Source organism: Halichoerus grypus, chromosome 10 (genome assembly GCF_964656455.1).
Source record: "Halichoerus grypus chromosome 10, mHalGry1.hap1.1, whole genome shotgun sequence".
Classification (NCBI taxonomy): Eukaryota; Metazoa; Chordata; class Mammalia; order Carnivora; family Phocidae; genus Halichoerus; species Halichoerus grypus.
The window spans coordinates 137,201,820-137,226,880 of record NC_135721.1 but is presented as its reverse complement, the minus strand read 5'-3'; the positions used below and the strand labels follow the sequence as shown (position 1 = coordinate 137,226,880).

General features: G+C 61.8%; 1 protein-coding gene across 1 annotated transcript in view; it reads right to left on the bottom strand.

Annotated features, from left to right (window-relative positions):
- Positions 1-25,061, bottom strand: part of CDH4 (cadherin 4) — a 530,242-nt gene that overhangs the window by 4,192 nt on the left and 500,989 nt on the right. Inside the window, exons 8-11 of the mRNA XM_036105351.2 lie at positions 20,297-20,434; positions 9,538-9,723; positions 2,691-2,944; positions 1,991-2,133 (exon numbers count right to left, since the gene is read on the bottom strand). Coding sequence (XP_035961244.1) covers positions 1,991-2,133; positions 2,691-2,944; positions 9,538-9,723; positions 20,297-20,434 — 721 coding nt within the window. The remainder of the gene's footprint in view (positions 1-1,990; positions 2,134-2,690; positions 2,945-9,537; positions 9,724-20,296; positions 20,435-25,061) is intronic.

Genomic DNA, 25,061 nt, shown 5'->3' with positions numbered 1-25,061 from the left:
GTTACCCGGCTTTCACTTGCTATCGAGTGAGCCTTTGTGCAAGGGCTCCTCTAGCTCCTGGAGCCTGAGCTGCACTGCTGTCCGAGAACCCACCATACAGACCACCGGGGGTCTACCTCAGGGCCTTTGCACATGCTGCTTCCTAACTCTGGGACTCCTCTGCTGCCCCTTCTTCCCCTGGCTTGTTCCTTCTGGTCCCACAGTCGGCGCCTCACGGCCAGGAGCACAGCTACAAGCCCTGGCCCCTCCCTCCCATGCCCTGTTGTGTTTTCTTCCAGAACGTACTCCCTGAAGTTATCTGGTTGACTTGTTTCTCATTCATCTCACTGGGGCAAGAGACTGCTGAGTTGTCCCTCAATGTCCATTTCCCCTTTTGTCCTTAATAGAAGAACCGGAGCCCCAGATTTTATCTGGGGTCATCACTGCCCAGCTGTTAGACTACATTTCTCAACATCCCTCGCAGTGAAATGTGGCTTCATGGCTAAGTTCTGGCCTTCGTGAGCTGGGGGTGGAAGTTCTTAGAAGGGCAGGAATGTGTCCCTGCCTTCCTTGCTCTTCCTCCCGTTTGCCAGAACGTGGTCACGATGGCTGGAGCACCAGCAGACATTCCGGACCATGCCGTAGCTCATGACCAGAGTGAGCCTGGTTTCTCAAACCTGACCCCAGACCCCCAGGGCTGCCTGCCTCCAGTCTTCTTTTATGTGGGAGAAAAGAAACCTCAGTCGTGTTGAAATTTCTATCGCCATTACACGGCTGAACCTGGTTTTAGCTGACACACAGACCTTGGGCACGTCAGCCTTGCAAGGGAAGGACTTTGGTCTGGTCTGTCTGCTGCTGAGTAGCACCCAGTGTGGGGCAGGAGCCCCAGGGTGATGAGAGCGGTGGCAGCGTGCCGGCTCGGGCCAGACCCCCTCCCTGTGCGTTCGAGGACACTGGCTGACTTAATCCTCACAGCTCCGGGGAGGGGGTAGGGCTGTCCCCACGCTACAGAGGAGGAAGCCGAGGCACGGAGCAGTCAGGTCTCTTCCCACCACTAAGTGGTGCTGGGACTGATCCCTGGTTCTAAGTCTTCTCCCTCATTCCCTCTGCCCTCCTGTGCAGGGTTGGCTGGGTACCTGGGGCTGTGGGCCTCGCCAGCTCCTGGGTGCCCTGGGTCCAGGGAGGGGTGACCTCGGGGCCTGGAGTCCCAGCCCCCAACTCTGGAGATGCTATCCACATCCCTTGGAAGGCCCCAGTGCTCATGAACCTTCTTCCTGCCCCATGTGGGCCCCTCTGCTGCCGCCTCTGCCCCGCACCCCCTCACCCCTGCCCGGTTCACCTTCACCCCCGCTACCCCAGGGTCCTCGGGGCTCCTCATTCTGGCTCGGAAGCCTCACCGTCTCCCCCTCGGAGCTCCCAGGGCTCATGCTGGTGTGTGGCCTCTCACGGTGCTTGCCCTGTCTCTGAGGCCCCTCCCCACGGCACCCCTGCTCTGACGGAGGGCTGCAGGGGTCCGGATCACAGGTGGTCAGAGCCACAGGGGCCGGCATCCCGGGGCTGCTTAGGGGGAGCCCCCCCCACTCTGGTGCGTGGTCAGCATGATGGGGCTGCTCGGCTTACACGTGGATGGAGTTCAGCCACCCTCAGTTCACCAGGTGGGGAGCTGAGAAGCTGCTCGGGTCACGTTCAGCCGAGACAGGACAGGACAAACCTCGGCCCGCCTCGGCCATCCTGGCTCCCCTGGTGTCCACGAGGGAGCGCCATGCATGAGCGAAGGGGCGCGAGTTTGCGCAGACCCGTGAGCCGGGTGGTCAGGCTGCGGCCCTTGCTCCGAATGCGTGCAGAGAGGGGGCTGCCTGGGGACGCTGAGGGACCCCCAAGGCCCTGCACAGGACACCTGGCACCGCCCCTGCGTCCCCGCTTCCCTCCTCCGGCTTCTCCGGCTGGGGCCTCCCTCCGTCTCCCCGCCACAGAGCCCCTGGCACGGGCCGGCCCCCGGAGCCGGGCGCACCGTTGTCAGCCGCCAGGAAGGTGGCCTCATAGACATTGTTTCTGATGTAGAGGGACTCGCGGTCGAGGACGGCGGCCGTGGTGATCTGACCGTTGGTGGCGTTAATGTGCAGCCAGTTCGCTGGGTCCGACAGCTTGGAGTACCTGAGGAGGGGGGAGGTGAGGCGGTGAAGGGGAGAGCGGCCCCGAGCCCCCCAGCCCCACCCTCTGGGGGTGCCCGCCCGACACGGGGGAGCTGTCCCTGCAGCCCGCACGCTCTGCCCTCGGCGCGCCTCACGGTCGCCACGGCGGCCGCGTTCCCGATCCTCACGAGGACCCCGGGAGGCAGGTGCTCTCCTCGCCCCCTCTTTCCAGACGGGGAGACTGAGGAACAGAGAGGGGTAAGTGACAAGCCAGCTCAGAACCAGCCTGACTCGGGAGAGCGCCGCGGGTGCTGGAAGGCCTGTCGCCCTTGGGGGGGGCCACGGCGACGCGCGCGGTTTGCTGAGCTCCTGTGGCGTCCCACTGACCGCCTGGATCTCGCGGGTCGACTGGGCCCCGCTGTCCCCCGGCGGCTCCTGTGGCGCCCTGCCTGGAGGGACAACACAGGCCGGGGACTTTCTGGGGTGCAGGTTTACTGGGCATGATGGCACTCCGCTGTACTGGAAAGCAAGGGAGCCCACGGGTGGGATCCCTTTTCTGAGGCCCGAGGGCGGACCCACCTCACGGCCTGCTGCATGAACCGGTCGGGGTCCACTGCCGAAAACGTGGTCAGCGCGGTGCCGGTGGGCACACCTTCCTCCAGGCGGATCAGCTTGTGGTTCGAGGGGAAGTAGGGCGCCTCGTTGATGTCCGTGACGGAGATGGTCACCCCTGCCGTGGACTGGAAGGACATCTGGATCCCGCTGGCCAGGGGCGCCTGGTTGGAGACCATCACAGTCAGCATGAACGCCCTGTTCAGCTCGTAGTCGACTGCCTGGAACGAGAGAGTCCCGCGGGGGTGAGCTGAGGCAGGGGCCTGCGGGCTGGCTCGGAGGCGGGAGGCCCGGTGGGTCTGCACCTGTTCCTCCTGCCCGGCTTTGTGCCCAGGACGCTGGTCCCAAGGGAAGCTGTCTCCAGACTCCCTTGTCTCTGGCTCCCCAGGGGTTTGACAATGGGAGGAGAGAGTTTGGGGTAAAGGACCCCCACTGGGCCTTCCCACCACGCCCTGGTGTGGCAGTAGCTGGGCCCTGGGACTCCAGCTGCCCGGCAGCAGCACCCCTCCCCGGCGCCAGCTCTCAGCAGGTGCTGCTCCCTCCAGGCTGGCGAGGTCAAGGCCCCCACTGCTGTTTGTCTGGGGCCCCTTGCTGGGTGCAGCGGGCGGTCTCTTCTGTTGTTCTAATCCCTCCAGTTTTTGGTAATTTTTACAGCAGCTCCAGGATGCTCGCACACCAGCTCTGTGGGTTCTCTACCCTTTGCACGGGGTTCCTGCTGAGCGTGGTTCCCGGTTACACCCTTGGGGCCCCAGGACCCACCTGACAAATGCTTTCAGAAGGGTTCTATGGTCTGGGGAGCTCCCCACATTTTGGGGAGGGAGGGAAGTTGCAAGGAGGCACTTGGGGCCGAGACGTGTAACACACGTAGCGACTCCAGGAGCAGGCCGGGACAGTCTCAGGGAAACCACCCAACGCGACACTCTGCAACAGCATTTACACACGTCCACCCAGACAGGTGCAAGGTGACGTATGCACAGGACGGCTCCCGGCAGGTCTCTCTGTCCTCACAGAGGACGCACCCTGGAGGCCGTGGGCTGGTGGCGGGATGGGGAGGTCTGCAGCCGTAAGCAGGAGCGAGGAGATCGGACGGAGAGCAGAAGTAGATACACAGCGGGCTGCCTTCCGTGTAAAGGAGGGAGAGGAATTTGAATTTGTATTTGTTCGTATTTGCCGGAAGGAAGACCGCAAGAGTGAACCGGAAAACGCATAAAGATGGTGGCCTGTAAGCAGAGGGGTGAGCGGGGCGGAGGGAAGGGCTGGGGCTCGAGGTTGTGCGAGCTTACCGTCATGGAGCTCAGTCTTCTACTGTCACGCTTTAGTCGTTATACAGGAAATTAAATATGTAAAGCGATCTCTGAAAATTGCAAGCAAACCGAAGTAAAGGGAGACTATATATCAACGGGTAACATGACTCTCAAGAAAAGAATGAGTTCAGGTGACCAGGGCAATATTTAGATGGTAGTTCTTGGTGGGATTTATTTTAAGGACAATAATCATTGCAAAGAAATCTTAAGCTCACTTGGTCTTCTCCCTGTTGGTAGTGATCTGGGGTTTGTTATTTTTTAAAGCTTTTTATGTATATCTCAGGGTAAAGTAAATAAACACGTGTAATAATGTGGTTAGGAAATAAGATTTTTGGTGTAAGAGAAATGAGATACAAGCATGAAGTCAGCAAAGTGAAGTAGAAATCCTCCGGTGTTAAATCTGAATAAAACGACCCTTTGGATCGGTGAAAGAAATGGAGTCGGGGTGGGCATGTGCGTTGAAGCGTGGTATCCTTGCTCTGCCCCCGGGCCCCCAGGAGTGAGAGCAGCGAGCAGGAGCGAGCCCTCCGGGGCCTGGATGCTGGTTTCCAAGTACCAGCCCTCACTGGAGAGATGGCTGAGGGGAGGCAGGCAGCCCACGAGATGAACTGCTTGGGCCACGATACACGGAAACGGCTCGCAGCGGAAGGGCCCAGAAACCAGCCAGAGGAGGCTCCTGCTCGCCGGAGGCCAAAACCAGTCATGACTGCAGCTGACCAAAGCACACGAGTACACACAAATGCGTGCGTCTTACCAGCCATGAGAAAATGCAAACACACACACACACGATTCTGCTTATGGCTGTGGTGGGATGATTAATGGCCTCCAAAGACATCCAGGTCCAAAGGTCTGGAATCTGTGACTGTGTCGCCCTCCACGGCACAGGGACTTTGGGGGCTGATGAAATTAGGGGTCTTGCAATGGGAGCTGGCCCGGGATTACCCAGGTGGCCCGAAATAGCATCCGAAGGTGTTTAGAAGGGGAGGCGGGGGGACCTTTGGCACGGCAGCAGGCAGCGTAGGGGCTGAGGCAAGGACGGCCCTGGCTCTGAGGACGGAGGAGGGCCGCGGAGTCGGGCTGTGGCCTGCCAACCTGGGAAGAGCCAGCAAATGGAGCCACCAGAGCCCCTGGGGGGAGCACAGCCTTCCCGGCTCTTTGGTTTCGGCCTGTTGAAACGGATTTTGGACTTCTGACTTCCAGAAGTGTGAGAGGACCGTGTGTCGTGTGGACACCCAGCTCGATGCGAGTTGTAACAGCCGCCACCGTAAACAGAGAGAGACCTCGGACAGCTGCTGGTCTGGATGATAAAAGGCAGCGAACGAAGCTTTCATCTGCTTTTTCTGTTGGACTCTGTATTAGCTTCCTGTTCCGATTTAGTGGCTTAGAGCAACACAAATTTGTCGTCTTACAGTTCTGGAGGTCAGAGGTCAAAAATCGGTGTCCCTGGGCTGCAGTCAGGGTGTGGGCGGGGCTGGGTCCCCCTGGAGCCTTGCCCCTTGCAGCTCTGAGAGGCCACGTCCTCCACCTACAGAGCAGCCACGTGGCCCCTTGCAGTCCCTCTGGGACCTCTGCTTCTTCCCCAGGGCGCCTGGGACTCTGACCTCCTGCCTCCCTCTCCCAATCACGCTGTGAGCCCAGGGGCTCCCTGGATCTCCCGGGGTAACCTCTTATCTCAGAACGCTTAACTGACTCACATTTGCCCAGCATGTGCCGCACACGCGTGGGTCCCAGGCCCAGGGCCTGGGCACGTCTGGGGGGCCGCGGTGCTGACCACTGCAGACCCACATTTCCGTGTCCTGCGGAGCTCTTGTTGGTGAGGGGAAGCTCATTCGTACTGAATAATTCCAGCCAAGGAATGACAGAACTTTAAAAGCACCATTCTGTACTCACTAATGAAGACATTTCCGTGAACAAGGATCATGAGTAGATGATAAAACCAGCCGATGGAGACTGACGGAGGAGTGCATATTTGCAGGTGTGAAGCATCACGCGCGGACCACTGGCTGGTCATAAGGGGGGAGAAGTCAACTCTGCAGTGACGGGAATGGGCTGTCACCACCTGAGCCCACCGGTCAGGCCTAGATGACTGGAGTGGGACAGCCGGGCACCACGGGCCTCCTGATGTGACTCAGCCCCAGGCACAAGGCCCTTTCCCATGGACGGCCCCTGCAGGCCTAATCCCAGGTTACCGGAAACGTGGGAGAGCGAGGAACAAGACTCGCCATGAGGAAGTGATTGGACAGTCCGGCACATGCGACCTCCCACAGGCCAACTGACCCGGTGTCTGTGACAGGTCAAAGGTGGGTGGGACGTTCTAGATTATGAGAGAGTCAAGAGATGTTGCAACCAACTGCATGCAGGGACCCTGTCCAGACCCAGATCTGAAAAACCACAGCAAAGACACACTTTGAGGAAAATTAAGGGACACCGAGCACCGACTTGCACCGGCGGATACGAAGGGCAGACGGCTGCTTTTGTCAGGGGTGTGACCGGTGATGCCACGTGCGTACGGAGGCAAACGTATTTCTGAGGGTGACGCATCCTGACTTACATAGAGATGGACGGTCATGAGGTCTGGGAGTTAAAAACCTCTTGCAGCAAGAAACAGAGATGAGACGGTCTGGAATAAGCTACCACGTCAGACTGCAGTGCGGACGAGACCACTGCTGTCTGTCTTCTGCGCGCCCGGAGATGTTCACGATGCACAGAACAGCGCGTGTTTCTGCTTAGAGAGGAGCTGGTCTGCTGGGTCAGGAAGCTGTGCCCGCGGCCGGCGGTGCTTCTCCCGACCGACCCGAACCCCAGCCCCCGCTGGGCCCCCCAGCACCTCAGCGTTTGACTTGGGTGAGCATTAAAAATCTTACAGCTGGTGCATCGAACCCTTGCCTTCTCAGCTACGGCTACAGATGTGGCATTAAGTATGAAAAGAAGGACTTTAAAAACTAAGTAAATAATAGCAGGGGGATGGACCCGGGGGTTCACGGAAGCCCGAAGCCAGCCCGACAGGAGGCTCTGGAGGCCGATGCCCTCCAGAGATCGGGGTTCTGGGCTGACCCCCATCGTCCTCTTCAGGCGTGATCTCCTTGTCCGCCCAAGGAAGGGGTGGTTCCTGCAGGCCCCATGGAGCCCGGCCGTGAGATGCCATGTCCCTCTGTGGCTCACGCCTTGTCATGGCTGATGTCTTCCTCCGCCCCTGACGGCCCCTTGTATCTTAGCGCGGTGTGGGTAGGGGTCAGCCTGGGCGAGGATGGGGATGGTGCGACGGCTCCCTTGCCCACCCCCATTGCCCATCACCTCGCATGAGGCTGGGTGCTGCTCAGGTACGTGTGTGTGGGAGGGCCTTGTGCCCACAGATGCCGCCCAGGCAGGCCGCCAGTCTGATGAGGTGCCCAGTGCAGAATAACTTGGCAGCCCTTGTCTGAAAGATACTGCCCAGGACTTCAGGCCACAGACCGGTGAGCCCTCCGGCAGGTGCATCCTGGACTCTGGATGCCCCCACAGCAGCCCCTGCACCCACGCTGTGTCCAGGTCCCCTCAAAACCAAGCCAATGCCTCCAGACCCTCCCCCCGGACCCTCAGAGAGTCGTCTGGGGACGGGGCTCCTCCATTTAAATGGACAGTTTAATAAAATTGTGGTGGTTTTGTCTCTGAACAAACCACCAAAAGGAAGTAATCTTTCTCCCCATTTATTGGTTCATGTCCCCGGGGGACACGGAATAACGCCGCATGTCGTACATTAAGATTGTGTCACCTGTCTGAGGGAGAATGCCTTCCAGAAAGACTATTATGGCCAATAAACGTCCATAGGAGGGTGAAATAAAACATTTTTGTAATGGAGAAATCGATAGGTAATTTGGCCCACCAGTTTCAATTAGAGCGGCCGGGTACACTGCCGGGGCTCGGCCCAGCTGCCTCCCCAGACGGGGCAAGGACCCTCCGCTAAAAGGCGAGGGGCAGGGTCTGCGGCCTCAGGAGAAGCCACCCGGCGTGGGTGCAGGTGGTGCGGGCCAGGGCTGGGGGCCCCCGCTCCAGGGCCGGCGGGGGGCTTGGGGGCATTCGCTTCCGTGCACTGCTGCCCTGGGAGCTGGTCCCTGCAGGACTGCAGGGGCTGGAGGGCGGCGCCCGCTCTCCTGGGACTCCCGCCAGCCCCGCCCCGGCCTCGGCCCCTGGGCCAGAGCTTGCTCACTGCCCCCCAAGCCTCAGTGCTGCCGAGGGGCAAGCGGGAGAGGCCGCTTCTTGGCTTTTCTGCCTCAGAAGCTGAGGTCCAGGCGCGAGGCAGGAGAAGGGCCTGGGGATGGTCTGAGCCTGGAAGAGATGGTGGTTTCGTGGCTGGAGGTGGGGGGGGGGGTGGCGAGGCAGAGGGCGCTCCCGAGGAGGCTGGGCACGGTGACGGACGCCCACCGGGGCTGGTGGTCTAAGGGCAGAGCAGCTGTGCCCCAGCTCGGCTGCAGCCTGGGAGGTGGCAGGCCCGGCATGCGGGGCAGGATGGAGCTGGGGGGCGCGGGGGGCAGGGCAGGGGTCAGGAAGACCCGCCCCAGGCGACTGAGCACTTCCTTTGACAGGCGTGCAGCCAGGATGTGTGCGAGATGGCTGAGGGCTGGGCTGACCACACACGTCTACACGGCACCTCACCCGCCCCCAAAGCAGCGAGGTCCCAGTCCAGGAGTCCCACTACCTGGGGGCACGGAGGCTGGAAACACCAGCAGGCTGCTGGACAGACGGGAGGGCTCACCGCCGGGTGTGTGGCCTCTGGCGCGTACCTGCCTGAGAACAGCCCAGAAACTCCCTCTCCACATCCCCGCCGCAGACTGTCACCTCCTACAGGCTGGGGCAGTGATGGTCCGGGCCGCAGTGCATGAACACGGCACGCGGCCCGATTCCTCTGGGGGCCCTGGGGACCCTGGCGGGACTGAAGTGACCTTCCTTGTGCCCTGGGGAGCGCGCAGGAACCCGGCTGTTCCCTGTCGACGTGACGATGTTCAGTGATGACACAGCTGCTTCTGTTAGTCGTGCTCTCACCATGTGCCCGGTGCTGGGCCAGATCTACAGGCAGGACCCGCTGAGATGCTGGCGACAGCCCCGGGCACAGGCCCCTCGTCTGGGGCACCAAGGGCGACAGGCCACACCAGGGTAAGTGAGCGAAGAGCCAGCCCGGGAATCCAAGAACATATCCCCCCCCGCCGGCAGCAGACTCCCCCCACTGCCTCGCACCCCCCACACCCCCTCCCGGCCACCCCTCTGCAAGAGAATGTCTGAAAGCACAGTGTCTCTACCAAAGGATGCAAAAATAACCTGAAAATGCTTTCTAAGATGAAGCATCTTGCCTTAAACAGACTTTAAGTGGAGAGTTCAGAGAAAACCAGGTCCTCGTGAAGCCTGCCTCTGGCACGAGCAGGGGCGTGCAGTCCTTTGTCCCCAGATAACCCCGTATCACTTCTGTTCATCTGTCCCAGGGCGGTGGCGGGGGATAGAACCCACGCCGGCCGGCAGGAAGCCAGGAGAGTACCCACCTTCACCACGGTGACCATGCCCTCATTGGTGACGGGGTCCGTGCGGATGCTGAAGTGTCCTGAGGGGTCCCCGCTGAGGATGCGGTAGAAGGCATTCCAGTTGGGCGAGTGGGGCTGATCTCGGTCCATGACGGTGAGGTTTGCGACCACCACCTCCACCTGGTTTTCGGGGACCTCCCCGGCGTACTGCAGAGCATAAGGAAAGACAATGTTCTGAACCCGTGCGGAAGCCTGGAGAGGTCGGAAGAGACTCTCTACCAACCCCTTGGGGGGTGCCCTCTGCCCCCAGCTTCTCCCGCACACGGGGACCCCACGCCCATTCCACGGGCACGGAGGCATCTCCAGAGGGCTCTCGTTCCCCCAGCGGTACCCACCACCCAGCTCTAGACCCAGCCTCACGCACACGCACACATGTGCCCACCGGCCTCCCGCCTAAACCCCCCAGGCCTTTCCCTCGTGCCCTGGAGCCCCGTGCAACAGCGGGGACGCACGAGAGGCTCTAAGGTACATTTGTAGGACAGGAGCTAGACAGCAGTGGGGGGCTTCCCCCAGACGATCCTGACTGGGGTCCTGCCATCCCAGCAGTCCCACCATCGGCTCGGGGCTTGGGGTCCGCGGCTACAGATGTGTGATGACCGACCACGGAGCCTTTTCTCCTGCCAAGCACCGTAGGGGCTGCAAGCCCCTCCCGTCAGTGGGGGTGGTTCACGGGGCCGAGACGGTTGTGTGCAGGGAAAGGTGGTGTGTGTGTGCGTATTGGTGTTGGGGTGCTGGTAGGAATCTGAGCGCCCCTACCGAGTGAAATCACTGCTCAGGGCTGGCCCCGTGGGCATGTGGCCTGTGAAGCTGTGGCCCCGTGAGGAAGGGCCCTGAGTTTGGTCGAATGCTCTCGCTGTCTTGAAATTCTTTTTTTTTTTTTTTTTAAGATTTTATTTATTTATTTGACAGAGAGAGACACAGCGAGAGAGGGAACACAAGCAGGGGGAGTGGGAGAGGGAGAAGCAGGCTTCCCGCCGAGCAGGGAGCCCGATGCAGGGCTCAATCCCTGGGATCATGACCTGAGCTGAAGGCAGACGCCCAAAGACTGAGCCACCCAGGTGCCCCTTGAAATTCTTAATAGTTCGTGAACTAGGGGCCCGTTCTGTTATTTTGCACTGGGTCCTGCAGTTTGTGTGGCCAGCCCCGTCAGCAGGCAGCGTGGTTTCGAGCTACAAATCTGGGGACGGAGCTGGGACAGAGATCTAGGGTGTCTGGCTGGGGTCACGGCGGTGCGGCCCGACAGTGGCCTCCACGTGTGGGCGCTGTACCAGGCACCGCCTGGGCGTTACTTCTCTGGTTTCTCAGGATAGCCCTGCCCTCATCCCCATTTTACAGATGAAGGAGTAGAGGTTAGGAGACCCTGGGGCCCACAAAGGGGCGCCCAGAGTGTCAGCTCTAAGGATCCGGCCCCCAGTCATGGCGGTGGGGTCACGGGATGGGGATGAAGGGGTCCAGACACGGGCTTGGTCGTTGTCCCAGGCAGCTTGGCTGTGAGCCTCATCCTGCTGGCTCCCCCCCCGCACCCCTGGCACCTGCCTGATGTCAGTGGGAGGCGGCCCCCAAGCCTCACGTGGCTCCCTGTTTCCACCACCTGCCATGGCACATTCCCTCTGGCCACACCCGGGACAGCCACCCTGCCTCGTGCCCGCTCGGGGCCTGCAGCCCAGATATGCCTGTGCATGCCCTAGGACAGACATGGGGCCGCTCCACGCCGGAGGACAGCCCTCCTGTGCACGCGGGGCACCAGGCTGGGCCTTGTCTGCTCCAGAACGAACTCTCCGCCCCTGAGTGAGTGTCACAAAGCCTGGTGGAGTTCCTATGGCTCCGAGTCTGTAGCCACCATCGGGGTCTCTCACATCCAGTGGTGCCTGCAGCCCAGGGGCCAGGCCCCCACACACGTCGGCCCAGAGCCCTTGTATGTGTCCTACGAGGGCCCCGTGCAGCACTGGCTGGCTGGGCTGGCTCTCAGGCGACCCCCTCCTCCTGGGCGAGACAGGGGTGGGCAGTGGGACCTGCTCTGGATGCCAGCTGATGGGTGCGGCATCCCGGCTTCTGGCTCTCTCCATCGGGAGCTTGGTACCTCCTGGAGAGACTGGGCGCTTCGAGCCCACGTCTGGGCCTCGATGGTTGCGATGGTTTTCTGCTCCGAGCACTTACAAATTCAAGCCTCAGCTGGTGGTTGGGGAGGGGGTTCTGGGGTGCAACGCACAGAAAACTGGGCCGCAGTGGCTTGAACACGGGGGTTGACTTCCCAGAACAGGGAGCCGGAAGGTCGAGGGTGGCCCTCAGTGGCTGTGGGCATCAGCGACATTGGGGCTGGTGGCTCTGTCCTTCTCTGGCTTGAGGTCAGAGCACAGCAGCCCAGCCTGTCCTGTCTTGCTGGGCGACAGTGAAGGACGGCCCCTCCGGCACGTGTGTCCAAGTGATAGCAGTCTGCCGGGCTGACCGTCCACGGATGGACGGGGACACTGAGGCCCAGCAGCTTCTGTTCCCAGAGTCACTTTGCGTGAGAAAGAGGAGAGGTGAGGTGCAGACACCCAAACGACCGGTGCGTGCTCGGTGTGCCCACTGTGAGCGAGGCACGGGGGATCTGGGGCCCCAGGCTGGTGGCAAATGTGTGCGGATGACGCAGACGGGGGCGAATGGATGAGTGAGCCGATGTGCAGACCAGCGACGGTCAGAGCGATAGAGGAATCGCGAGCCCCCCCCAGGCCGGCTGCCTCCAGGGGGGGAAGGGCTCCTTTCAAGCCCAGGCCAGAGCGCAGGCCTTCACCCGGACTTCGGAGCCTCCGGCGTCAGCCTCCTGGACTCCCGGCCTCCACGTTCCCTGGAAACCCCACAGCCCGCCGCCCAGGCGCACACAAATGGCCCCCGTCTGTCACCTGGCACGCACAAGCCTTCCAACCCCGATACCAACACCTTGTTAACAGGAGAAGTTGTACATTTATCCCAAGTGGGATCTCGCCCGGTGGGACCAGTGCAGTCTGGGACAGTGGCCCTCCATCACGGTCCCACTCAGCAGCACGAGATCCTTACGCCTGGCGCTGGCCACAGGCCCGGCACACCTGGCCCTCAGGTTTCACGAGCACTCGCATCCTCCGGCAGCTTCCCTCGGGTCAGACGACCAGGGTGGGTCCTGGTGTTGCCTCCTGAGAACTGAGTCCCGGGTGGGCCTCCGCGGGACACCACCCTGGCCTGGCGGCCCCTCCAGCTACTTTGCTCTGGCCTGCTCTGGAGTGGGAGCTCCTTCCCCGGACTTCATAGCACACGGGAGACCTGTGTGTCCCCGAGTCCGATTCCTTGCAGACCCTGGTGAAGTTTATTCCAAGAGTCTATTTTAATTCATGCGAGTTTAATAAAGGTTCACAAAGAAGGGCCTTAAGCTGATAAATCTGGCTTAGGATTTTCTTATTAACTTTCCCCTGGCCATAATGAGTTTTTAATTTAATTTTTTCAGATTTTCAGGCACAGGGAAAGCCTCTTCCATGCCTCATGGGAGGCAAAGGCAGATATTTGGGAAAGAAGGCATTTTAAGATCATTGGAACAGAGTGTCTCGCCTAGATGGTAATCCAGAATTCAAATGTAGCCCCGTCCCGAGGGACAGGGAGGATTTCATCTAGCACAAACCCAGCTCAGAGGCCGAAATCCGCAGGGCTCCCAGGGGAACGTCACATTAGCATAGAGGAGGATTAGGGTGAGAACAGTGAAGCCCAACCAGGATCCAGAGAAGACCAAGGGGGACAGCCTGCCCACACCCAGGCCCCGTGGGTCCTCCAGGCACCTACGCCACGTGAGACACGCCATGACCCGAGGCTGCCCTTCTGTTTCTGTTCCAAGAGAGCCTACCCACACTTGGGCTGGAGGACCTGACCCTCCTCTAGCTGCCCCTCGGGGTGCAGGACACCCCTCTCCCCGCTGGCCCGTGGCCCCTGCATTGGTGGGGGCATCTCACTGGGAGGCGGCACCCTCCCCGACCTGGACCTGGGGGACCCGTCGCTGTCGTTAGCAGAGCCTTGAGAGTTGGCCCGGGAGCCCCTGTCTGGCCGGGACATGGCTGTGCCTCGGAACAGGCAGGGCTTCGGGGGCTGGGTGGGCGCCAGGGAGGGGCTCCCACGGAACCCCACTGGGGACACGCCAGCACTGTGCCTTCAATCGTCCGTGGCTTCTGATGGAAAATGTATGGATGCGCCTCTGGACACTCTGATAGGTTTTATTTTCTGAAATTTACTTTTCAGTCCCGGAAATTAATCATGATGTCTTTTGGGCTCTGAGTTCAGGATCAGAATCAGATTGGGGGATCAGCGGCTCCTAAGCAACCACAGGCAGTCTTCCTTGACCCTGTGCATGACGGGGGAGGGACTGAGGTCTGGGGGCCAGGAGGCCGTTCCTTGGCCAGCCCCTCTGAGCCTCTGTCCCCACCCCGTGGAGCTGTCACGCGAGAGGGTAGATGACACACGGGAAAGTGCTCCTTCCAAGGACAGCTCAGGGGAAAGGACCCCACAATTAGCTAACAATATATCTCAGACCCTCCCCTCCCCGGCGTTTTGGTCCACAGACGGGGTTTGCCGACCCCAGGTCGGGCCGCAGTTCAAGCCGCTTGCTTCTGCCCGGGCAGGAACCACGCTGCTGACAGTAACCACTACTAATAGCCGAGCAACACCCACCCTCGTCGTCTTGATCACGTCTCCTCGAGTGCCGGCCACCTGTTCCGGGACCCACGTGCAGGTGACCCACCCTCGTCGTCTTGATCACGTCTCCTCGAGTGCCGGCCACCTGTTCCGGGACCCACGTGCAGGTGACCCACCCTCGTCGTCTTGATCACGTCTCCTCGAGTGCCGGCCACCTGTTCCGGGACCCACGTGCAAGTGTGCACCCCGCCAGGCCGGAGCTGATGCTCCCCCAGCTCAGGTGACCATACAGAGACACAGGCCCCAGGACCTGCCTGAGGCCAGCCACTGGCCGATGTCGGAGCCTCGTTAGCTGCCGGGGGTCTGAGCCCAGCCTCTGCGCCCCACCTCTGCATGGGTGCGGCGGGGGTCCCGGGGTCGCGGAAAGTGTCATCTTTGGGAAGTGGACACTGGCCTGTCAGGCGATGTCAGGTGGGGCCAGGCGCTCTGGCCTCCTGTCTCCTCGGTGCTCAGAGATGCTGTCTCCCATTAATTTTCTATGGCAGAGGCTTGGCACCAAGTGCCTGAGTACAATTAAGGGCGATGGGTCTATTCCAATTTTGAGATGCCAGATTCTTATTCTCAGGAACTCAGGCTGAGTTGAAATTTCTCCCTTCTCCTGGGTTTGTGGACTAAGTTGAAAAGCTGAGGATACTGGGGATTCCCAGGGCTTGGGCCAGAGCAGGCCCACTTTCGGGCGGCGGGGGCCCAGCCAGCCCCCAGGAAGGTTCCGAGGCTAGCCCATGGTCTAACCCCAAAGCCAAGGCGGCCTTTCCACCCAGCCAGGCAGGCCACCTTGAGGATGGAACTTCAAGTTTTATCCTAAGAAAAGCCTTAAAAACGTGGGGGCCCCAGCCTCACAGGACCCAGGGCTCCCCAGTTCATTGCCCCTGCCTCCGGCAAACCATTTCTAACTCCTCTGAAGGTGACCTGTGCGCAAGAGGGGCTGAGCTTGCCGTGGGCCGATGCTGGCCTCCACAATGACGCCCCATCTCTGGAGAGCCCTGGCAGGGCGGGGGGGGGGGGCACCACTATCGTTCTCCCTTTTGTTTGTAACATTTACTTGAATATTAATTTATCTAAATTCATTTTTTTAACATGTAATTTTATTCATGCTTGCCTTGGTATGGGGAGCGGGCCGTGCGGTCAAAACGTGCGATAGAAGGAAATGCGTCCCATCAGCCACGACACTCCTGGACAGCGAGAACGCCGTACCTCAAGGACTTCTTACCCCCCAGCAAGAGTTGAGGGAACCAGGCTGAGATCGAGCGATCTGGCAACCGCGCTGGGAGCCCCTCACCTGATGTCAGAGCTGGGGCAGGACTCACGTGTGTCGAGGCTGAACCGTTCTGCTCAGGCCCCTGCGGGGGAGGGCTGGCTGCCGTCCGTGGCACTTACAGACCAGAGGACAGCATCGTTCAAGGCATAAACTCTCGTGGAGATCAGCGGATGCTCCTGACGTCACCTCGGGACCGTATGTCACTTCAGGGTGAAGTGGGGACATTCAGAGAGGTCCAGCTAGCAGGGGCCGAGGCAGGGCTAATGAGGGGCTTCCTGACTCCAGGAGACCCTTCCGTGGGCATGTGAGGGGCCTGGGCTGGTGGAAAGGGCCCGGGACACTGGGGGTCCAGGGCCTCCCACCAAGACCCCAGGATAAGGCCAACAGGAGCGCTGGGGCAGAGTGCAGGTTGTGTCCTGGGGGCCTCAGCCCCTCAGCCCGGCAGACCCCCATGTTCGCCCTTGAGGGAGTGTGGAGTGGGCCGGCTGAACGGCCTGACGGCCCCGCAGCAGGCTGCCCTCTACCCCGCGTGCAGCACAGGCAAAAGGAAAATAACTTAATTAACATTTAAGAATAGGAACCGGATCATGCAAATCCCCCTCATCTCTGCAGTTTCTGCTGATTGTTCTTGATTAAGCTTGATAAAAATAGCCGGGCTGCGTGCAGGGATGTGGCCAGCCCCCGGCCCTGCCCACCTGCCCTGTGCCAAGCCGACAGTGTCCTGGGGCCCCGCCCAGCACCCTTCTCGAGGAACACGCCACGGGCTACCCTGACCCCCGTACTGAGCCCACGGTCACTGGGACGGTAGCCATCGGGTGTGGGGGATGGAGCACATTCCCTGTGGGGAACCCGGTCCTGGCCCCAGCGGCCCGCAGGTCTGATGAGCGAGGCCGAGCTGCTGCACGCTCTCTGGGCCGACCAACATCAGGATCCGAGGTGCCGCTGAGCACCCCAGCCTTCATCCTCAAAGTCTTCTCCAGGCCCGGAGCCTGCCCGAGGCTGCCTGGGGCACAGGAGGGGCAGGTGCAACGTCCCCGGGAGGCAGGCTGTGCCCACCTTCCTTCATCCTGCTGTGCGGGCAGGAGTCCTCCCCAGAACGCCCTCCAAGTCACCTTCCGGGGCCGGATGCTCCTTCTGTCCAGGGTCTCAGTGTGGTTCCTGTGGCGCCCAAGTCTCAGAGGTGTGTGCGGATCAAGGGACATCCTCCATCCCTCCCCTCGTGGGGACGCCCAGCCCCGGGAGGCAGAAGGGCACCCTTCGCACAACCCTCCCTGTCCTCACTCCGTCACGGGCCCTCCCAGGACCAGCATTTCTGGGGGATCCGAGGGTGTTTTCACTGTGGCTGCCGTGCGGAAGGGAAGACAGCTTTCAGACTCGGAGGACCGGCTGTCACAGCTGGACCGGGGCTGGGACAGCGGGCAGAAGGCCTGCCCTCCAGGAGCAGGTGTGGGGCAGCCCGGGGCCCTCGCTGGAGCTGCAGAAGATGCTCCACCCCAGAAGGGGACAGAAGACACTCTTGGGGTCTGGAAGGACAGCCGTGTGGCACAAGGGGGGGAGCCAAGGAAGCAGGTGCTCTGGGTTTGACGGTCTCTCTGTGTGGCCTCGGGCCACCTGGAACTAGCCTTCTGGGCCTCAGTTGTCTCTGGTGGCCGTTTACCTGAAGGCCTCAGGGGCCACGTCAGGGAAAACCTCTCGGGAAATACACAGAAGCTTCTAGACGCAAGGGCCACGACACATAGGACTCTCTGTCACAGCCGTGCGGCATTCCGCGGTCCCTGCGGCAGAGTGCGCGGGCGTGGGCTATTCTTCTCATTCCTGCTCTGGCAGCTCTCCCGTGAGCCTGACATTATTCCCAACAAGCACTGAGCAAAATCCCAGGGCCACGCAGGATGTGGAAGTCTCCCAGACACATTGCGAGGGAAAAAACAGAAGCCAGACAACAGCAGGTGTAGGGTGGGAGTGCCCGGTGGAGGCAGGAGGGGGCGGGAGGGGACGCCTTCTTCGTGGCCGGTCATTTCATACCTTTTAAATTCCTGTACCGCGTGTGAATCACCTAACCGAGAGCTCACATCGATCTTTAAAAAGGAGAAAACGAGTAAGTGAAGCCGCTGGTGCAGTGGGTTTGCTCACGGATGGTCCGGAGATCCGTGCTGAACATGGAGAAACCCCTGGAACGCGGGAGTTTGTCCAACCGCACACAGATGTGCTCCAAAGACGCTCTGTTGGATGAAGGAAGCCGGACTCCACAGGATCACGCGCTCTGCGTGACGCCATCCACGTGATGGAGTGAGGTCGTAGCACAGGCCAAGGTCACCTTGGTGATGGGCGCGGTGGGTGGGGGGGCTGCCCCGGGGACGGGCACGAGGTTGCTCCTGGCTGGTGGCAAAGATGTGCGCATCATACCACATTCCCGTCACAATGAGCTAAACCTCTAGCTGACTCGAAGCAGGAGAGCCACCGGTCTCTGCGGGAGCCCGTGTCTTGGAGCGGACGGGATGTGCCTGCCTCGGCCCCCGGTAAATTAGACACCAGCCAACCATCTGTGCGTAGAAGACGGAGTCGGGCTGTGTGGGGGCAGGAGGGTGGGCGAGGGCCCTGGTCTGCGTCTGGCCGGAGCCCACTGGCTTTTTGCCCGTCACTGTAGCTACGGGCGTGTGTGTGATCGCCTGCCCTCCCCGCTGGCCACACCTCAGAGCGCCTAGGTGCCGGCTTGGACCAGGATCGGGACGCAGGCGGGGGCTCCGACCATCCTGTTCCAGTCCCTGGGGGTCTTGGCCAAATCCCGACTCCCAGCGATGCCTCCTCCAGCGCTCCGAGGGTGTGCTTTTCACCAAACCCATGGTGGCTGGAGGTGACCAGCAGGGCTGGACGGAGTCTTCACCTCCCCGGTCACTATGATGCCTCCTGCCTGGAAGCACATCCTTTAGTCCCACCAGGGACAATTGGCTTGGTTTCCTTCTGCCCTGGTTTCCATGGTGACAGTGGAGGTCCCGAGGCTGTTTCCCAGGGGGGACTGGGGGTCCTGGTGGTCAGGAGGGCTGGAGCCACTGCCCCACGGACAACTAGGATTCACAGGCTGGTACCAGGACAAGAGCATGTCCCTGGGAACAGTGTCCTCTCGCCTGGGCACCTGCTGAGGGCCATCTGAGACCCCTGCCTCAGCAGATGGGTTCCGAGCATCGTGTGGTGCCCACCACTGCCCCACCACCACCAGGGACAATGCCCGAAGCCTGGCTTGGGACTGGCTGCAGTCCTCACCGCAAGGTTACCTGGGGGAGGTTTCCTGCGCTCGTGCTCGCCTGGGAGCGTTGCCCTCATGCCCCGCACAGGTGTGGTGTGTCCTAAAGACAGCCGTGTGTTCTCGTCATCACAGGAAGAGGCGCAGGGTGGAAGGAGGAAGGACAGCCGGTCTCCGGCCAGGTGTGGGCGAGGCCCTGCGGGGGGCTTGGAGCCTGGGCGTCATTATTCTCCCAGGTCTCTAGGGAGCTGCTTCGCCCATGTCCAGGCTACGCAAGACCCTGGCCCCGAGCCTTTCCTGCCATTGCCCTCTGGCCCAGGATTGAAATGGAAGGCACGCCTCGGCTCACCAGGCGGGCTGGGCAGCGGGGCTCCCCCTGCATGCGGCCTGCCATCTGCCCACTAGATGGCGCTGTGCCCTCACGGGCGAGGTCGTGGCGCCAGGGCCAAGGGTGCAGGAAGTGGGGGTGCGGGGGTGCAGGGGCAGGGGATCTGGGCCTCTGTGACTCGGGGGCAGGAGCACTCAGGGCGTGGGGCATGGGAAGCAGGATGAGGGGATGCTCAGGCACTGGGGTGGGGCTTGTCCCCGGGACTCTGGCCTGTGGGAGGCCTTCCTGGCGATGACCAGCTCTGGGGAGGAGGGTCTCCTGTCTGTCTCCCCACCTCCTTCCCCTCCTGTCCCTGCTCCTGGCTGCAGAATCAGCACAGCTTCTGGGCTCCAATCCCAGCTGCTCCCACTCAGGGTCTGGCGGTGTGGGTTTGGGCCAGTGACTTGGCCTCTCTGAGCCTCGGCATCCCCCCCCCGGGGGGACTAGAGCCTGGCAGGGGAGGGCTCCCAGCGCGGCTTGTGCGGTGCCTATTACTGTGACAGCAGTCACACCCTCGTCCCCGTGGCCCTCCAGTGGCCTGGACCCCGGGACAGGGGCGGCTCCGAGAGGCGATCCGGAAACCCGCGGGGCAGCAGCAGCCTGCCGGCGTCCCTGTGACTCAGGGGCTCTAGCCCCCGAATGCACATGCACGGGCGTCCACCAAGGACACTGGGTCACTTAGGTCCGGAGCAGCCCGGTGTGGGGCTCCGGGCCGCCCACCAGCCGAGCCTGAAGGGGAAGAGCCCCAGTCCCCGCCCTCCAGGTCTCTGCTCACAGCAGGCTGCAGAGCTCCCCCCACAGGGACTGGGCTGTCCCCGCCGAGGCCCCACCTGGGCATCCGCCGGCAGGTCCCACTGTGCACACAGCCACACGCCTGCCTCCAGAAGCGGCTGAGCCCCAACACCACCGGCCAACTCTGGATTCAGAAAGAGTGTCCAGTCCACTCGGTCCCGGACACTTCTCGGGCGTCAACGGGCGCTCCGTGTCGGGCCTCTCAGTGCTGGATGGGAGCACAACCCCCTCCCCCAGGCCAGCTCCTGGGCAGCGCCTCCGGCCTCCGCATCAGCTCCTGCCGCCCAGCGCCCCGGGGCCGCTATCCGTCAGGCTCCTTCCGTCAGAACCAGCGAGGAGAGCAGCCAGCCAGCTGCCCGGGGGCGCGACCACTTACCGTGCTCGCCGTGAACTCCGGCGGGTTGTCATTCACGTCCGTCACCGTGATGATGGCCGTGGCTGTGTTCGAGAGGCCGTAGTTGAGGTTCCCCTCCATGTCTGTGGCTTGGACGATGACGGTGTACTGCTGAACTTTCTGGAAGGAAAGGGGTGGGAAGGCACAGCGCATCAGTCTGGGTCTCAGTTTACAGGCTGCTCATCCTTTTCATCAACACACGCGCTCCCCATGGCCCGGTCCCTGCGGCGGGTCGGGACCGCGGGGCCCCTGGGAGCTCTCGGCCCCCACCCTGCCGCAAGGACGTTCCCCTTTGCTTGCTGTGGGCAATAGCGTGGCACCAAGAAGCCTGGCTGCTTTCTCCTCAGCGGCCCCAGCTTCGGTAGGTACAATTGTGTTTGGTGCCAAGAGAGAAAGGAGGAGAACGGGGGTGCCCAGAGAGCACCGTGCTGCGTGGGGCTTGGAAAACCAGGGATGGACACTTTGCAGAGAGAGGGACGCTCCTACAGATGGGCCAGGCCCCCGTTACCTGCCCTCGGACTGGTCTCTGCGCCCGCGGCTCCCACCCCAGTTCTGACTGTCTCGGTCCTGTGCTGTCACTTCCTCGTCCTCTCTGTCCCTCACCAGACTGAGCTCTGGGAGACCACAGCTGTCCCACTCACCCCATGTCCCCAGGGCCGACGGCCGCGCCCAACACACAGGTGCTCAGAGAAGGTGCATTAAATGTTCCTAAGTGACCGTCAGTGACAAGAGATGCTGAGGAATGGCGAGCCTGTCCACCGAGGTCCCAGGCGCCCGATATGGCATCTGGATATTTGTGGACAGCTGGGAGTCACTGAGGGGCTTTGAGGGGAATCACGCGATCCAACGCGTGCGTACGATGGGTCAGGCCGGCACACTACGGCCCGCGGGCCACATCTACCTGCCACTGCTTCGTTTTGTCAGTAATGTTGTATCGGTACAGGCCACATCCGTTCATTTGCACACTGTGGCTGTTTTTGCACAACAGCTGAGTGATTGTGACAGAGATCACGTGGCCTGCAGAGCCTGAGACATTGACTGTGGGGCCCTTTACGGAAGATGTGTGTCGGCCCTGGGCCCCGACTCCGGGCAGCATCAGCCAGGAACCTGCAGGGCAGGCTTGGCGGGGACGCCACAAACTTCTGGACAGGGCTAGGGAAACCAGGGCAGGCTTCCGGAAGAGGTGGCATGTGCTGCCCGGAGGTGACAGGGCAGATTGGGGACCAAGCCATGCTGTCAGTCTGGCTGGGCCACGGGCTGGGGTGGGGGCTCTAGGGGCTCAGGAGGGTCCGCACACTTTTTCTACCTAGACTCGTTCTCGTCCTCCCACCGGTCAAGCGCACAGTCCCACGTGACCGTGACCTTGGCTGGGGGGGTCCAACCTAGCCTACTCCAGGGCCGGGTGTGCAGGGGTCTGGGGGGCTCTTGCTCCCACCTTCCCCCACCTGCTTCACCCTGGCTGTCATTTCAGCTCTTCTGTGGCCCCTGGGTCTCTCCTTCAAGGGGACTATTAGCTGGGGGGTGGGTCATGGGGAGGTGCAATCAGGGCAGGGGCTCCTCAAGAGGCCCCCCGGGTGCTGGACGTGAGGGGAGGGGTGGTGGCGCAGTCCCCACCGTGAGAGGTTGTGTGCCTGGACTCCAGCCTGGTGCCCGGTCCACGGTAGGCTCTCCAGCTGTGTTTGTTAAGGGAATCGAGTAAACGACTAAAACAGTTGACATTTGTGAAAATGGGTAGAACTTGCAACCAAGGAGACATGAAACAAATAATAGAAATAAGTTATATCTGCCTGGGTGTTGCATCACGTTTCAGAAGTTTTCTCTCAAAAGATTAACCTTTGGGGCGCCTGGGTGGCTCAGTTGGTGAAGCATCTGCCTTCGGCTTGGGTCATGGTCCCGGGGTCCTGGGATCGAGCCCTGTGTCGGTCTCCCTGCTCGGTGGGGAGTCTGCTTCTCCCTCTTCCACTCCCCCCACTCGTTCTATCAATCTCTCTCTCTCGCTGTCTCTCTCAGATAAATAAAAATAAGATCTTTAAAAAAAAGATTAACCTTTACGTCCTTCCCTTCTTTCTGTCTGTCACCCCTCCACCCACCCATCCCTCCATCCACCCACCATCCTCTGTCCCCCGTCATCCATCCTGCCTCCTTCCCTCCCTCCTTCTATCCACCTATCACTTATGTCAGGTGAATCACCACCCCATGGGGTGGCCAGGGTCTTGGCATCTGTTCCTGACCTCCCCTTGGAGGTGCTCAGAGCTGCTTCTTGAGGAGCGCGGGGCTCACCCTCCCAGGGGAGAAGCCGGGACGGGCGGTGTGAGCAGCAAGAACACGTGGCCCAGGGGAGTCAGCCCGGCGCACGGCCCTGCTCATCTCACAGCGGGGGCCACCGAGTGGCATGACCACCCCAGGGCCGCATAGGACACGCGGGGTGCTGGGGAGGTGCCCGCAGGGATTCCGAGGGCAGTCCTTGCTCTCAGGCTTTTGTCATGCCTGCAGTGCGGACGGAGCCAGTGGTGGCCCCGCAGCCACCTCGGTGGAGACCCCTGGCGGGGCTCCGTCTGGATGTGGGGTGGGCGGCACACGGAGAGCGCGGCTGCCCCCCACAGCAGCTCCGTCAGGGTCCCCCTTCATCTGCGTGGATGCCACCGCTCAGAAACCCAGCGGGCCTGACCTCGTGGCACCACCCGAGGCAGAAAGAAGTTGCCCCTTCCTTCCTGGCCATCGAAGCGGCGCCCTAAGTCGCGGCTCTGCCTCCGCTGGGGACGCTGCAGCGTCATGCTGGGGACGGTGCCAGGCCCAGCAGGAAGGCCGGCACACCGAATCCGAGCCCCGGGTCCCCACACGCCCCGGCGAGCGGTCCTGCCCCAGAAGCCTGGTTGCATCTGTGCCCGACATGGGCCGCCGCTCAGTCCCTGCGGTGTCCTCCCGAGGGAAGGCAGCGGAACCAAGTCCGATCTTCAGACGGGGCGGCGGGCAGCGGTTTTCACGTCTCCCAAGGTTCTCTGGTTCAGTCTGCTCTTCTCCTCCCTCCCGAGACCGACTTTGAGATCTAAGCTGCGGAGAATCTCAGCAGCATCCTTCCTGCAGGTGGGCGTCCCCTCGTCACAGGGGCTGCCCGGTCCCCTGTCTGTGTCCGCGTCCCTCTGCCATCTCTGCCGGTGGCCGTGTGCACCGCGGGTGTTGTAAACGTCCTGTTGCGTCGGCCCCCACGGCTGGCCGGACTCGGGCTCCGCCCTGCTCCATGCCGAGCACACGGCGGGTGCTCGGTAAGCGTTACTTACAGGAGGGAGTGAGAGAACGAGGTTTGGCAAGTTGGCCTGGTGCTCGCAGGCCTGCAGGAGCCGGTGATGCAGGGCTCACGCTCACCCCGCTCCCCGGCTGCTGGACACGCTCCTCCTGCCCTGCAGGACGGAGCCCTGGACCGCGAGACCCCAGGCCCGGCTGGTGCCGCTACCACACTCTTGTGACCTCAGGCCGCTCCTGGCCTTCCTCATCCGGGGGCCCGAGGAGGCCCCCGAGTCCCAGGCCGAGCCTTCTGCAAGGTTCTGTCTTCACATTACCCCTTGCACCAAAGGCTTCCTTGTGCTTCGATACGTACACTCGAAGCCGAGTTCATGCTGCCGCTATAAATGAGAAGCCAGCATCATGCGCCATAGTAGAAATTAGTCCTGAACACAAGGGCGTAGTTTTAAAGGTCTCTCTGTGAATGTCTAGGCCCAGCCCGCAAAGCACACCTGGGGATCCCGGCCGAGGGAGCCAGGAAATGTCTCAGCTGGAGGGGCCTCCCTGTCACCTCTCCTGACAAAACGGAGAAACTGAGGCCTCAGAGGCAAGCAGTGTGAGAGGCTGAGCGGCTGTCCTGTGCCCCTGGCTGGACAGTTACAACTCAGCGGCTCACCTGCTCCTCTCCTCGCCCTGGGATGAGGCACAGCATCCCCTCTCGGCTCTGTTCCCCGGGGCAGAAGCAGAGGCCTACCACTCCAGGAGCAGGGGCAGCATCTCTGGCCTCCCTCTCCCCTCCCCTCTCCCACTTCGCTGCTCCTCAAGCACGTTCCCACCCCAGGGAGGCTGAGGGCCATCCTGTCTGCCCCACACTTGGCTCCCTCCCACCAGCCAGGCCTCCCCTCCACCAGAGTGGGATACCGATTCCCCCACCCCCACTCTCCCCCCACCCCCGCTCTCCCCCCACACTCACTCTGCCCCACCCCCGCTCTGCCCCACCCCCGCTCTGCCCCACCCCCGCTCTCCCCCCACACCCGCTCTGCCCCCACAGCTGCTCTGCCCTGCCCCTGCTCTCCCCCCACCCCCGCTCTCCCCCCACACCCGCTCTGCCCCCACAGCTGCTCTGCTCCGCCCCTGCTCTCCCCCCACCCCCGCTCTGTCCCCACACTTGCTCTCCCCCCACCCCTGCTCTGCCCCCACCCCCACTCTCCCCCCACCCCCGCTCTCCCTCACCCCCGCTCTGCCCCCACACCTGCTCTCCCCCCACACCCACTCTCCCCCCACACTCGCCCTGTCCCCACACCTGCTCTCCCCCCACCCTTGCTCTCCTCCTACACCTGTTCCCCCTCCCATACCTGCTTTCCCTACCCCACACCTGGTCTAATGCTCCACACCTGCTATTCCCTGAGACTCTGCTTTTCTTCTTCGCATCAGCGTGGCCTGTCCTCTGCCTGCTGATGCCCCACAGGCAGGGCCTCCAGAGCCCAGGACGTCACGTTCACCACTCTCTCTGCCATCTGGAACATGA